The 13,875-nt window shown below is 52.3% G+C and overlaps 2 protein-coding genes across 2 annotated transcripts in view; both read right to left on the bottom strand.

Moving 5' to 3' along the window:
• Positions 1 to 64: 64 nt before the first annotated feature.
• On the bottom strand, positions 65 to 3,221 carry LOC115948711. The gene is made up of 3 exons (XM_031063147.1): positions 1,343 to 3,221; positions 1,048 to 1,212; positions 65 to 984 (listed from the first exon to the last, which is right to left on the bottom strand). Exons 1-3 carry the CDS (start codon positions 1,462 to 1,464, stop codon positions 246 to 248), a joined length of 1,026 nt encoding a protein of 341 aa, XP_030919007.1. The 5' UTR covers positions 1,465 to 3,221; the 3' UTR covers positions 65 to 245.
• Positions 3,222 to 3,342: 121 nt separating this feature from the next.
• Positions 3,343 to 13,875, bottom strand: part of FBXO21 (F-box protein 21) — a 19,134-nt gene continuing 8,601 nt past the window's right edge. The window contains exons 8-12 of the mRNA XM_031063151.1: positions 13,059 to 13,235; positions 12,254 to 12,386; positions 9,054 to 9,244; positions 7,999 to 8,156; positions 3,343 to 4,964 (exon numbers count right to left, since the gene is read on the bottom strand). Coding sequence (XP_030919011.1) covers positions 4,786 to 4,964; positions 7,999 to 8,156; positions 9,054 to 9,244; positions 12,254 to 12,386; positions 13,059 to 13,235 — 838 coding nt within the window. The 3' untranslated portion in view covers positions 3,343 to 4,785. The remainder of the gene's footprint in view (positions 4,965 to 7,998; positions 8,157 to 9,053; positions 9,245 to 12,253; positions 12,387 to 13,058; positions 13,236 to 13,875) is intronic.

Raw genomic sequence — 13,875 nt, 5'->3', positions numbered from 1 at the left:
CCAGAGCCTTTGGGCAGGCAGAGGTTTGGGAGCAGCTCAAAGAGCACAGCACACCGGCAGTAGGTAGCAAGTCAGTGTTGTTTATTTGTTTAAAGCCAAATATAAACAGGAAAGGAATGAAATCATTTCCAGCCTCCAGCTGTCCAGGAAAATACCTGTTTATAAATAAAAACGGGAGAAAGGAGAGATGCCCCCATCTTGCAACCTCAGCTGTCTGTGTCAGGGGCCCTGGGGCTCAGGGCTCCTCACCCTCCATTCCTGGGCCAGCAGTTTTCCATCCAATGTGGAATTTGGCCCAGCCCAGGCACTTCCAGGCAGGAGGAGGGAAATAAATGCAGCACTCTGACCCTGTCAGCAGTCCCCGTGTCCCCCGTGGGGGCAGAGCCAGCAGGGAGGCAGGCAGGGCCCTCAGAGCTGGGATATCCCTGGAGATGCCCAGAATGGGTCAGGACAGCACCTGGAGCCAGCTGGGGTGCAGGTGGAGCTGGCCTGGAAGGGACCAGAGATCCCAGGGACCCTTCTCCCGCCCAGAGCAGCCCTTTGCTCCTCATCCTCCTGCCCCCACAGCTCTCCCTGGCCCCAGGCAGGGCTGGTTGGTCTGGATGCTCCTGGGGCTTGGTTTTCCTGCAAAGACTGGAGACAAACTCCCATGGCTTGTCAGAGGGCACAGTGCCTGCCCTTGGCTGTGCCAGGCTGCTCTCAGTGTCCCTGCGTGCCAGGATGGCTCCAAAGGGGTTGGAAAGGTTTCCCCAGAGCAGCCAGGAGCTGTCCCCTCCCTGTCCCTCGGCTGCTGGAGGGCACCAGCAGCTCCTCAGCCTGGCCTGGAGCAGCAGCACAGCCAGAGCTCGACCTCCGAGGGTGGAGAAACCTCCTGGGGATGCTGCTGCCCCCAGGAGAGTGCCCGGGAATGGCTCTGCCTGGGATTGGCATTGCCTGGGAATGGCACTGCCTGGGAGTGGCACTGCCTGGGGATGGCACTGGCCCCTGGGGATGGCACTGCCCCCCAGGAGAGTGCCCGGGAATGGCTCTGCCTGGGATTGGCATTGCCTGGGAATGGCACTGCCTGGGAGTGGCACTGCCTGGGGATGGCACTGGCCCCTGGGGACGGCACTGCCTGGGAGTGGCACTGCCTGGGGATGGCACTGCCTGGGGACGGCACTGCCCCCTGGGATGGCACTGCCCTGGATTGCCACTGCCTGGAGATGGCACTGCCTGGGAAAGGCACTGCCTGGGGATGGCACTGCCCCCTGGCAATGGCACTGCCTGGGGATGGCACTGCCTGGAACTGGCACTGCTCTGTAATGCCATTATCTGGGAATGGCACTGCCTGGATTGGCACTGCCTGGAACACCCCTGAGTGCCAGCACCCAGTGGCAAAGCCTGGACCCAGCCCTGGCTTTCCCTCACCACCCAGACAGGGAGTACTCCTGGCTCCTGCCCCTTCCCAGCCTCCTCTTGCTCCATTCTGGATTTTTCCCTTCGCCCCCAGGATTTTCACACGCCAGCACCGGGGCTGCTCTGTCCCCAGCACGGGCGGCTGTGACGTGGCAAGGGAAGGGAGGGCAGGGCATGGACTGCAGGGAATTCACCCCCTGCTCCCAAGGACAGGAGAGACCTGGCCTGGCTTTGCACCTGGTGCGAGAGAGGGGAGGCAATTCCACCTTCTCCAAAGCCACACAGGGAGAGCTCCACACAGACAGGACAGACAAATCCCCATGGACAGCATCAGCACCACCTTTAACACGGACACCACGGACCCAGACATCACCACAGACACAAGGAGCTTCTGGGATCCACTGCTGTCCCCTTGGGGAAAAGGTGACAGTGCCTGCCCTGCCAGGAGGGGAGGGCCACAGGCAAACCCCAAATGTCACCCCAGCATCCCACAGAGGTGTTCCCACAGTGCTGGGCCCTGGATGTGCAGCCTGTGGGAAGCCAGGGGCATTCCAGGAGGCTGTTCCAGCATGGACATAGAGCTATCCTGGGGGTTTCCAGCTCTCCCTGCTCACCCTGGGTGTATCCAGTTCTCCTGCTCACCCTGGATGTATCCTGGGGGTTTCCAGCTCTCCCTGGTCACCCTGGATGTATCCTGGTGGTTTCCAGGTTTCCCTGGATGTATCCTGGGAGATTCCAGCTCTCCTGGATGCTGGGCTGAGGCCTCCCACAGCAGCAGGTGCTCACAGGGGAGTTTCTCCTCCCCAGGACCAGACTCCACCCAGGACAAGCAGCACTGGAGGCAGTGGGGACACCTGTCCCTCATGGGAGACCAAGGGAACTCAGCATTCCCTTTGGGTTTGTCTCAAATCCCAAAATCTGACTTGGCCCCTGGGCTGAGGTTGTGTGGAAAACACATTGAATCGATATTTCCAATTTTTCAGCCCAATCTTTCCAAATGTGGCACCTCCAAGGCTGTGTTGGTGCTCTGGGTGACCCAACATCCACAGCCCAGGTGTGGATGTGAGCAGCACCTAGAGCAGGCAGAGCTGCCTGAGGTCACAGCTCCTGCAAAAACTCCTGCCAGGGGATGAGGATTTAGTTCCAGGGTTAGTCCCTGAGCACACAACCCTTCTGCAGCCCAGTCTGTGGTGAGCAACTTCCTCCTGGGCCAGGCTCCTCTCAGGCTGTGAGCACAGAGTGACCCAAAAGAGGGACAGAAAGGGCCCTGCTGGCAGCTCTGGGACCCTGAAGCACCCAGCAGCTCCCCAGGTGGGTTGGCAGGCACTGGCCAGCTCCCAGGGAAACTCTGAGTGCTTCCTGTGGCTCTTTATGGCACGGCTGCAGCTCAGGCAGCTCCTGGTGCTGAGGGTTCCTGTGAGCTCTGCAATTCCCTGGGAGCACTGCAGAGAGGCCCAGGTGGCAACAGAAAGGAGCACAAACCCCCAGGAATCTTGCTGGCAGCTGGGAATGGGGAGCCCAAGCCCTGCTCTGCTCCTTGTCAGCCACCTTGGCACTCACCAGCCCCATTCCCAACCCTGCAGCCCTGCCAGGAATCTTTTGGGATCTGCTTTCACAGTGGGTTGGAGGTTTGGGGTCTACTCCAACCCTCAAGAACAAGAGATGGAATTTCAGGTTTTTTGCCTGAGGATTCCCTACCCTGCTTCACCATGGGAACTCCTCCCTCCTCCAGGTTCCTGTCAGGACAGACCTGGGATAGTGAAGGGTCCCTGCTCAGGGAACAAGAGGGGCTTTAAGGTCCTTTCCAGCCCAAACCATTCTGGGATTCTGACTCTTTAAAGACAGAGTCCTGCTTGCAGCAGAGCCCCCTCAGCATTCCTCACTCTCTCCCCACAGGCTGCTCCTTCTGGAGCCCCAGATCCCTGCAGACCACCACCACCAAAGTGCTGGGCTCTCAGCATTTATTTCCACAGCAAACCAGTGCTCAGGGTTGCAGGAGGTGACATGCAGGGCAGGCATTGCTGGAGAGGAGGGCTGTGATTCCACATGGAGATACCTGTAGTGCATAAGAGACTAAAGAGCATCCACCTACCTCTACAGGGCCCTAATTGTCAGCTCAGAGAGAAGAATTACTGTGTTGCAAGTGGACAGTGACAGGAGACACGAGCTGCAGCTACTCTACACACATTGCTTCAGAAACCACAAAGATATGCACAAACACTGTGTCACTCTGCACCCCACAGCCCCTGAGCCCAGAGGAAAACCTCTTCTGCAGTGGTTCTGTCTGGGCCTTTCAGTCAAGGTTAAAAGTCATGTGCCTCGAGCTGCTGAAGCTCTTCCCTCGTAGGAAGCCAAGCCTGCGCCCCCCTAGAATCCGTTTTCTTTTGGCAAGAAGGTAGAAGGCCTCAAGCTGCAGCAATTAACATCTTGCTTCCATAATGCTTTGGCTGACTCCAGGGATGGCCAGGTTCCAGTCATCATTCCATGTATTGCATAAATACCTATTGGAAAAAAAAATTGGAGATGGCAGCGAGCGGCAGCTCCGCGTCCATCGAAGTCACTCAAGGTCCCACCAGAGGCTCCAACTCCTCTGGGAACACTCATGGCTGTGCCACGGACCCCACCTTGGACACACAGGATGGACAGACCGAAGAACAAGGTCAGGACATGGGCTGGGTGTGTTCAGCAGAAAAGGGCCAGGACCTCCTCTGCTGTCGCAGTCTCTGCCATCAGTGAGGTGGCCACCTGGCCCCAGGGTCAGCACTGCTCACCAGCCTCACTGCTGCTGGTTTTGTGGCTGGAGCTCTTTCCCAGGCCCATGAGAATATTGCCAGGCCCAGAAGGATATTCAGGATTGGAACAGTAGCTCTAGGAACAATCAGACTACAGAGGTGAAGCAATACCTGACCCAGAAATTCAGAGCAGAGAAGACAACAGCGAAATGTGAGAGACTTTAAAAACTATTGCCTGCATGGGATACACACTCAAACCAAACCAGACAGACACAGCCAAACAAAAATACTGCCAGGACAAGCCACTTCCTTCTCTGGAAGAGGGGATTCCTCCATATTCCACACCAGGACCTCTCTGTGCTGACCTTCTAAGGCCACCACAGAAGGAGCAGAATGTGCAGATCCTTCCCAAGGACAACGCTCCTGGTACAGCTGTCCCTGCAAGATCCTCCTGCTGGGCCTCAAGTCCCAAAGTGTCCCTGTGTCCCTGGGCCAGGCAGACACAACGGGAAGATGCTGTAGCACCAGTTTCCAAGTTCAGTGCAGTTTTCAATGCATTAAGCCAAAGGATTGTCACCAAACTTGCTTCCCACGCAAGTTCTGCAGAGAGGGTAAAGCTACACTCCAGCTGCTTCTGTCCCCAGGCTGCCTTTGGCACTCACTCCTTGCCTGAGCTGTAAATCTTCTGCACCGTGGCTCGGGTGAGCTCCAGATCCTCGGGGTAGCGAATCTCCAGCTCGGTGTTGGCCAGGTAGTGAAGGCCGGTGAACTCGGAGAAGTAGCGGCCGATGTCGGGGTGAGGGATCTCCCGAGGCTCAGAGTTGTACTCCAGGTTCTCTGCCAGGGAAGGGAAGCAGCAGTTACCACCACAGAACAGCAGGGCAGTGAACCCTGGGCCTCTCTCAGGCCTTGTTTGTGTTTCTAGAAACACCAAATCTGGTGCCTGAAAGGAAAAAATTAACCCTAATGCAGGAAAATGGGCAGAGAGCAGGTCAGTGTGAGTGCTCACAGAGCCTCACCTCCTGATGGCTCCACTCACCAGGGACGTGGCAACTGGTTTGTGCCTGGATTGCCTGGCATGAGGCTGGAGGAGCAGCGTGCTGCTCCCACTCTGCTGGTCACAGGACTCGGCTGTAAGTGTGGGGAGAAGCTGCAGCAGTGAGCTCTGCTCCCCCAATCCCTCACAGCCCTGGGGGATCTGTTTGAGGAGAGATCCCCCTCAGATGCTCCAAGGTGAGCCCACCTTCCTCCCTCAGCCTGTGTTTCCACCATGCCAAAGCCCAGCACGTGCCTCCAGCAAAACAAACTTCCCTTAATCCAAACTTCCCCAAGTCCAGTGAAAGTCCCTAAGAAGGACACATTTAGTATCTCCCACAGTGGCTCCCTTCCTCCAGATAACCTGATTAGGCACAAGAGTTAAACAACACTGAAGCCCAAAGGTGACCCCTGAACACTGAACCCCAAAGGTGACTCCTGAACCCCAAAGGTGACCCAGCCCAGGGTTGCTCTGCTCTGCAGTGTTGGTGCAGAGCAGGGACTGGGAGTAAATCCCACAGGCTGGAGCCCTGCAGCACTCCCCAAATGATGTCATTTTTTTTCCAGCACAGTGCCAGATAAAACAGGTAGTATTAGCTAGGGGAAAGAAAATCTGCATCAGGATCAAAGACTGACTTTGGGCAGGGCAGGAACGAGCTGGGGTGCAGAGAACGTCATTCAGGAATAATCTGTCTCTGAAATCCAGTTCATTAGTGGGAACAGAGAATTCCTATTAATCCATGCAGGCTCTTTGAAGCTGCTGCATGCCAGGGTGTGCAGCCAGCAGCACCAGAGCTTTCCATGCCTCAGCAGCCTGCTGCAGTCCTAGAGGCTTGCAAAGGACCTTTCTGGATACTGCACCACTGCGGAAAAACAATTTGCACTGCTGAGTGCTCTGCAGCAGCATGGCTGAGCTCAGGAGCTGTGGATGGAGCTGCAGGGATGGAGCTGTGCTCAGGAGCTGCAGGGATGGGGAGCTGCAGGGATGGAGCTGTGCTCAGGAGCTGCAGGGATGGGGAGCTGCAGGGATGGAGCTGCAGGGATGGAGCTGCAGGGATGGAGCTGCAGGGATGGAGCTGCAGGGATGGAGCTGCAGGGATGGAGCTGTGCTCAGGAGCTGCAGCGATGGAGCTGCATGGATGGAGCTGCAGGGATGGGGCTGCAGGGATGAAGCTGCAGGGATGGAACAGCAGCTGGCAGGGGAACAGGCTGACACAGGCGAGTTCAGCACAAGGTGGGAGCCTCCCAAAGGTGCTGACAAGCAGTTTTGAGCTACAGATCTCTCTCCTGTGCTGTCACAAAGCAAACAAAACACAGACAAGAGTGGACAGGTACCAAACTCCCTGAACAACGCAGCAGTTCTGGAATTAACTGCACTCAACCCACAGATTTACAGGAAGGCCTCAAACTGAGGTACATTTATCTATAATAAGCTTGGGGTTATTTCTGAGCTGGTTAAATTAAACTCCACATGAGGATTTGTTTAGGATTCTTTCAGCAAAATCTCTCCCTCCCTCCCTCCCCAGAGTCAGGTCAGGAGGATATGAAATAATCCTTCCCAAATGATCTGAGGATGTTTTAGAAGGGATATCAATAGCAGCAAGAACAAACCCTTCACTTCTCTCCAGCAGTATCAGAACTCTTGCAGGCCACAGAGATGCAGTGATAGCAGTGTCTCCTACACAGAGATAACAGTGTCAGCCTACCCTGCAACAACTGTGGGACCAGACAGGGTTCTGTTTGTTTAAACATCATTAGACACAAGATAAGTGATGACTCAGCCCCAGCAGCACTGGGGACAATTACCTGATTAGGTAATTACCAAGATGCACATTTTAATATCGACTCATGGCACATGAGCATTTCTGGGTTTAAGACTCTCTGAGGCCAAGCCCTGCCTGAGCTGAGCCATCAGGATTTGCCACTTCATGTTTTTGGGCTTCTGAATATAAAAAAGTCAATCTCAGGACAATGGGAAACACCTGCACTTTAGATCTACAGAGGGAGGAGTGTCCCTGCCTGTGAAACCACCTCTTGTCACACTCAGGGGACAGAACATGAGGGAGCACCCAGGGAAAGGGCATTTTGGTCAGTATTTTCCCTCCAGCAGCTTCTACATCTTCCCTTAGCCAAACACACTCTCCTGTGCAGCTGCCCTGCCTGGATGGGACCTCCCTGACAAAGGGAGAACACAAACAGCAGGCAAATTAACATTTTTACAGTGTACAGAGTCACACATGTGCTTCTCTTCTGTAATTTTCTTCAGAACCTCAGTTCAACAGTTCTTCCTGCACCCCAACCACACACTCTGACCACCAGACAAGAGTTTCCTCTTATGGTTTGTTGCATGAAGCACATGTGAGATTTCTACACCTCCCTGCACTTGTGAGGAGACATTCATTTTTGTTCTGGTTAAAGGTGGCACTCACAGCCAGGTTACCCTGTCCCCTGGGATCCTGGCATGTGACAGTGACCAGAACCATGTCCTGGCCAGCAGCCCCTCACCAAATCCCATTTCCAGGTCCTGTTGGGAGCTGCTGACTGACCTTCAGCCTCCAGCAGAAGCTGAATTATTTCTCTCAAAGCAGCAATCAAGGTTCACACCATCAGTGTGTCCAAAACACTCCTGGGGCAAGAGGAGATCACACCAGAGTGAGTTTTCATGGCCATCCCAGCAGTGCTGACTTCATGGAGAGCAAACAGAGCAGGCCATGCCTCAGGATCATTTCCTTCCTACCTCCACCTTTACAAGCTTCATTAACCACACTTAATTAACCAATGAAGCACCCCTGTGTCCTGATGTGGGCAGAGAGTGCCCACAGGAGCCCCTGCTCACCTTGGGCAGCATATCTGCAGGAGCCATCCTCCACCAGGACGTTGTAGAAGGGCTGGTGGGGGCCGTGGGGGAGGCTGTGCACGTTCATGTTCCGGATCCACTCATGGCCCATCATGCAGGCAGGATCCCAGCCATAAATCACACAGTTGTAGCCATACCTGAGTCAAGAAATTGCACACAAAGGCTGTGGAAACTCCAGAGCCAGCTCTTTTTCCTCAAGATTAACAGAGCACAAACAGGATAGGAACCTCCTGAGAGCTGGCACAAGGAGGACAAGAGCAAGAGGGAGAAAAAAACAATTCAGAATGACTTTGTGTTTGTATTTTGAGGTGGAGGGAAGTGACTATGAATGACTGGATAAACAGACAGGAATAAACAGCTGAAGACAAAGGAAAACCAAATGTGAGCAAGAAAAGAGAATGGAAAAGAGCCTGGAAGTCAGCAGCCAGAAGAGGAAGGAAGAAATAAGGAAGGATCAACCACCCTGCTGGGCTGTGTAACTACTTCTGTGCTCATCACACAGACATGGCAACCCCAACACTGAGAACAAAGCCATCACTATTTACAGATTTACAGAATATTTATGGGGTTAACTGTGAGGTGTTTTAACTGTCACTGCTGATATCCCTCAAATATGCTCTGGATATCTTGGCGAGTCAGAGGAGTGGCCAAAGCAACACAGTGCAGGCAGAACAGGGAATGAGAGCGCAGGGAAACATCCACAAACTGTCCTGGGAATATCAGAATCGATTCTGAAGTTGACTCTGTGGGACAGTCCCTCATTAAGTGACTGTTGCTGTTTCCTGGAGAGCTCTGTGCTGTGGGGATGTTACCTGTGTGACAGGGGATGACTCAGACCAGTCAGGCTCTCTGCAGTGCAAACATTTGCTCTCTCCAGGCACTCCCAGAGCCTCCCCCATTTTCCCGCATGGGACAGACGCACGTGCCTGGCATTTCCCACTCCTCCTTGGCACTAAACCACATCTCAGCGCTGTCAGCTCAAACCCTTCTGCTCTGCTGCTACAGAGCTGATCTGGGGAAGGCTCCAAGCTCACCTCTTGTGTTTCATGATGAGCCCAATGGAGAAGCAAACCTCCTTGTGCTTCTCATCCGAGCGGTGCTTGACCTCGGGGCCCAGCTCCTCCTTGCGCCGCTCGATGTGCTCCAGGGTGTGCTGCACCAGGTACCCCACAGCCCCATGCTGGGATGGGTCCAGGGCCTGGATGTGCTGCAGGATGTCCAGGACCTTCCAAACCACAGCAAAAACAGGGTCAGGACATGTCCCTGCAGCAGCACAACTTATAAACTGTCTTAGGTTAGACGATGTAACTGTGTATTCTATTGCCACCTGTCAGAGCTGGGGCAGTTCTCTGCTGTCCATGGGGCAGTTTTTTCTTTATCTCTCCCACAGCCAACCCTCCCTCCAGGAGATCTCTGCTGTCCATGGCCACTGAGTGTCCCTGCAGGGCTGATCCAATTCCAGCATCCCATGGGGAGATGCTGTGCCCAGGGGAGGAGCCAAGCATTCCTACCTGGATCCAATCTGAGCCTGGAGCAGCACAGCAGCCTTTGCCCACTGCATTGCCAGAGGAGCAGCTTTCTGCTGCCCTGCACTGCCAGAGGGAGCCCAGGCCCATCTGCAGCAGCCCTGGAGCTGCAGAGGAAAACTCCCCCCTTGTGCAGGATCCCTGCTCCAGCAGCAGCACAGCTGGCACTGCAGGAGGGCTGAGCCCCCATGGGATGGGGCTGTGCCACCCCCTGACACACAGGGGCAGGGCATGGTCTGACTCTGGCAGTGGTTTGCTTTGTTTGTACTATTGCATTTGTATTTTTAATTTTCCTAGTAAAGAACTGTTATTCCTACTCCCATAGTTTTGCCTGAGAGCCCCTTAAATTCAAAATTATAATAATTCAGAGGGAGGGGGTTTGCATTTTCCACTTCAGGGGAGGCTCCTGCCTTCCTTAGCAGACACCTCTCTTTTCAGACCCAGACATAAACACATACAGATGTATGGCTGGAGTCAGCTGCAAGTGAGCGCCCTGAGATCTGCCACAACATCTTCCACACTGTTCTCTGCCACAGCTTCATGTTCAGCCTGCACACAGCCTGCTCTTATTCCTTTTCTCTTTGTAAAGCTCCCAGCTTCAGGAAAGGCACTGGAGAGCTCAGCAGCTCCTTAAAACTCAGCCCCATGAGTTCATCACATCCTCTTTAGTGCCCACAGAGCACCTCTCAATGTTTCTGGTCATGAGAATGCAGTTCCCAATGTCCCAAAAATGCTGCTGGGAAGTGATTCCAGGTGACTTCGGGTGCTCTTGAGAACTAATATTTTAACTTAAAAGAGCTTCTCAGCATGTCTGTGAGGAGCAAAAATAGGGCAGCACAGGAGGAAATGGAAATAAACCTCCATGATGCTTCCCCATGGAACAAGACAGAAGAGCTGCTTGTCTCAGGATGAGTAAAGAACACAAAGCAGCAAGGTCTGCACATCCACAATTCCAGCCTCCCAACACCCTCTGGCACAACATCAGAGCACCTGCTGCTGAGTTTGTTAGAGGCAGGCAAAGCAAATTTAAATTTTTTTGGTAAAAGCAAGGAAAAAAACCCCAGCCTGTTGTGTAAACATGATGGGAAAAGACAGATATCTGTCTCAACATCCAATACCTCAAGTCCCAAAATCTGTCACACTTTGGCACCTGGAAAAAGGATTGTCTCCTTGTCATAGGTTTGGTCATTAAGTTCAGAGCAGCAGCAGAAGAGGAATGGAAATCTCAGGCTGTTCAGCATGAACAGCAGCCAAAAATCGAGGAAAATCCATTTAAATAAAGGACAAGTGAGTAATTCATGAGAAGAAACACAGCTCAGGCTTCTTGGCCACTTTAATTCTATTGAGAATTATGAAGGATGTGAAAATCCTGAAAAATCCTAAAGGAAGGAGAAACCACAGCTGCCAGAGATTTTCGGCAGTTTTATTTACTGTTATTTACAAATATTTAGGGCAACTTTAAGTGTAGCTCTGCAGGACTTTTTAGATTTCCTAGCCATCCATAAATCTGGCAGCTCCTGTCAAAGCTGGTACATTGTGTCCTGTCAGACACAGCATTCTCTCTGGTTAGCTGCAATCCTGCCTGACAGACTGGAACGACTGGATACAGTCCTGAAAAATCCAAATTTGCTCATTTCCACTGCAGCTGGTGCAGAGAGCTCAGTAAAACTCAGTACATCTCAGCCCTGGGGTTGGGTTCTGTGTTCTGGGGGGCTGCAAATCCAAATCTGGTGCTCTCCAAACTGCCCTGAGCGCCAGGAAGGGGCAGGAAAATCTTTCAGTGTTCCATATTTATATCCAGCTCACTGAGTCCCTCCCATACACAATTTTTTGGCGCTGGTTTTTCTATGCTGACCCTAAAATTTGCTGCCACAAGAAAGGAAGGGCAAGCTTAGCACAGTTTGCTCTTCAAAGGGAAGGAGGCAGCTTCTCCAGCATCCTGTTCCAGTTGATTTGGTGGGAAGAGCTTTGCTTCTGCTCAGCTGTCCAGCCAATCTCCCTGTCCCCTTCCCAAACCTCGCAGATGGAATTGGTACAGGCTCCACTGAACCAGCACAGGGAATTCTGAGAAGGAAAAACCTCTGTGCTGCAGTGACACACTAAAAAAATCAGGTTTTTTTGAGTTACAGGCTCTTCCCTGATTCAGTGAAAGGCTTGGATGATCCAGACAACCTGTAAATCTCAGCACCTTCCTTCCCACACTCCCAAGATAACAGGACTGGAGTTGTTACCCTGAAGGAAAAGGAATTCCAAGGACAAGAATATCAAGCTGCTTTTTCACAAGAGCCACAGACTGTGTGGCCAAAGTTGGGAGCACAGCTTTGGTTTTATTTATAAAAGATAACTTCCTAAAGTTTTCTGATAAGGTAATTGCTCCCTTTCCAGGAGCCCAGCAGGAGTTTTACCACAATTTAGGCACAGGATGCTCTTAGAACTCACAGTCCATGGTGTTGGTTACAAGACAAGCTGTAAATCATAAATTATGACTCAAAGCTGCTCCCAAGCCTCCCCCAGGACAAGCAGCCAAGAATCATCCACTCTCCCTGCTTCAAATTGATTCCCTGCAATGTGAGAACTCCTCCAACTGCATTTATTACAGAAACAAATGGTGGCAGACTGTAATGCAGGCTGACATAGCCCAGAAATCAATAACCCAGTGTTAATAGTGCTCAGCCTTCCCCAAAGCATTCCCCTGAGTGCCCAGGTACCTTTTCTGGCCAGATTCCCAGGTGGAAGTACAACCTGGCCTGGAGCATGAGGTGCTGCACATTGTCTGGATACATGGCCAGGTACAGGTCCAAGGAGTCCCTCAGGAGCTGGTAGGACTGGTCAGTGCTCTCTCTGCCAGCAGAAAGGAAACTCACCTGTGAGGCTCTGCAACCCTGTCCCCAGAGCTCCCAGGGCCAGGGGGAGTCCCCAGAATGGTGCTGCAGGCACAGCATGCTCACAGCAGTGACTCCAGCACGGACTGTCACTCACCACATCAGCCTGCTACAAGGAAAAGCACTCCACACTTGATCACTGAACTCTGCCCTCCCACCCACTGCTCCTCTCCTTGGTCAGAGAATTCACTCTCCAAGCCTTCTGTTCCCCTGACACCTACAACAATCCTTCCACTCCTGGGAGTCTGTCTGTGGATGCTCAGGAAAGAAATTGTGAGGAGGATTTGGAAACAAAACTTGATGTTCTACACACCAACAGGATCTCTGAAAATGCTCATTTGAACATGGGGGTTGTGCCTACCACATGACAGGAAAAGGCTTTGCTCTCAAGGTGGACAGTCCCTATCAGCTTTTCACAGAGAAGATAAAACATCTTGTCTATTTTCTTGAGAGGAACTTGTTTCACTAAATATTTTTGTTTCCCCTCAGATGCAGGTGATTGAAATGCCTTGTGACACAGGGAATTTTCAGGATCTCATGGGGTGAGTGACACCTTTTGGGAGCAGCAATATTGGACATGCAGATAATGCACCCCAGCTCCTTTTCCCCAGGGTTTGGATCCTCAGCTCACCTCTTGCCAAGGTTCAGCAGGTTCCCCACCATGCGCTGCAGGACCTCCTTGGAGGTCACCACTCCATAGAACTCCTCTGTCACGTGGTGCCCGATCAGGTACTCGCACTCCTTCACTGTCAGCTGCTTCCCCTTCCCAAAGGCATCGATGTAGGTGTAGTCAAAAATATCTGTGCTCCTGAGGAGGCAACAGAGAGCCCAAACTGTGAGCAGGGTCTCGTGGTAAAGCAGGGTTTGCTGTTTCTGTTCTTCCCTCAGCACTTCCAATCCGTGTCCTTCATTCCACAGCTCCTTCCTAAACAGAGACTACCTGGTACCTTCCCTCTTTTCCATAACTCTCACATCACCTCAGGGGTATTATTATTTCAGGAAATCTGTTATTATTCAGCAGCACCAGAACTGATTTTCAGGAAAGCTTTCCTAAACATCTTCATTTCTCAGCTCCTTCCTAAACAGAGACTACCTGGTACCTTCTCTCTTTTCCATAATTCTCACATCACCTCATGGGTACTATTATTTCAGGACATCTGTTATTATTCAGCAGCAGCAGAACTGAGTTCTAGGAAAACTTTCCTAAAGATCTGGTTTTTCCCCTCTGTATAGGTTATAATTCCATGTGGAAAATAATTAAACATTTTCCTCTAAATCTAGAGCAGGAAATCTGTTATTCTTCAGCAGCAGCAGCTGAGTTCTAGAAAAACTTTCCTGAAGATCTGATCTTTCCCTCTGTACAGGCAGATGGAACACAATTAAACACTCTCACAGAGGTGTGGAGCTGGAAATATGTTCTGGTTTTTGTCACTGTGGGCACAATTTCA

Source organism: Geospiza fortis, unplaced genomic scaffold, assembly GCF_000277835.1.
Source record: "Geospiza fortis unplaced genomic scaffold, GeoFor_1.0 scaffold31, whole genome shotgun sequence".
NCBI lineage: Eukaryota > Metazoa > Chordata > Aves > Passeriformes > Thraupidae > Geospiza > Geospiza fortis.
The sequence above is the reverse complement of the archived record's forward strand: the minus strand, read 5'-3'. Positions and strand labels throughout refer to the sequence as shown.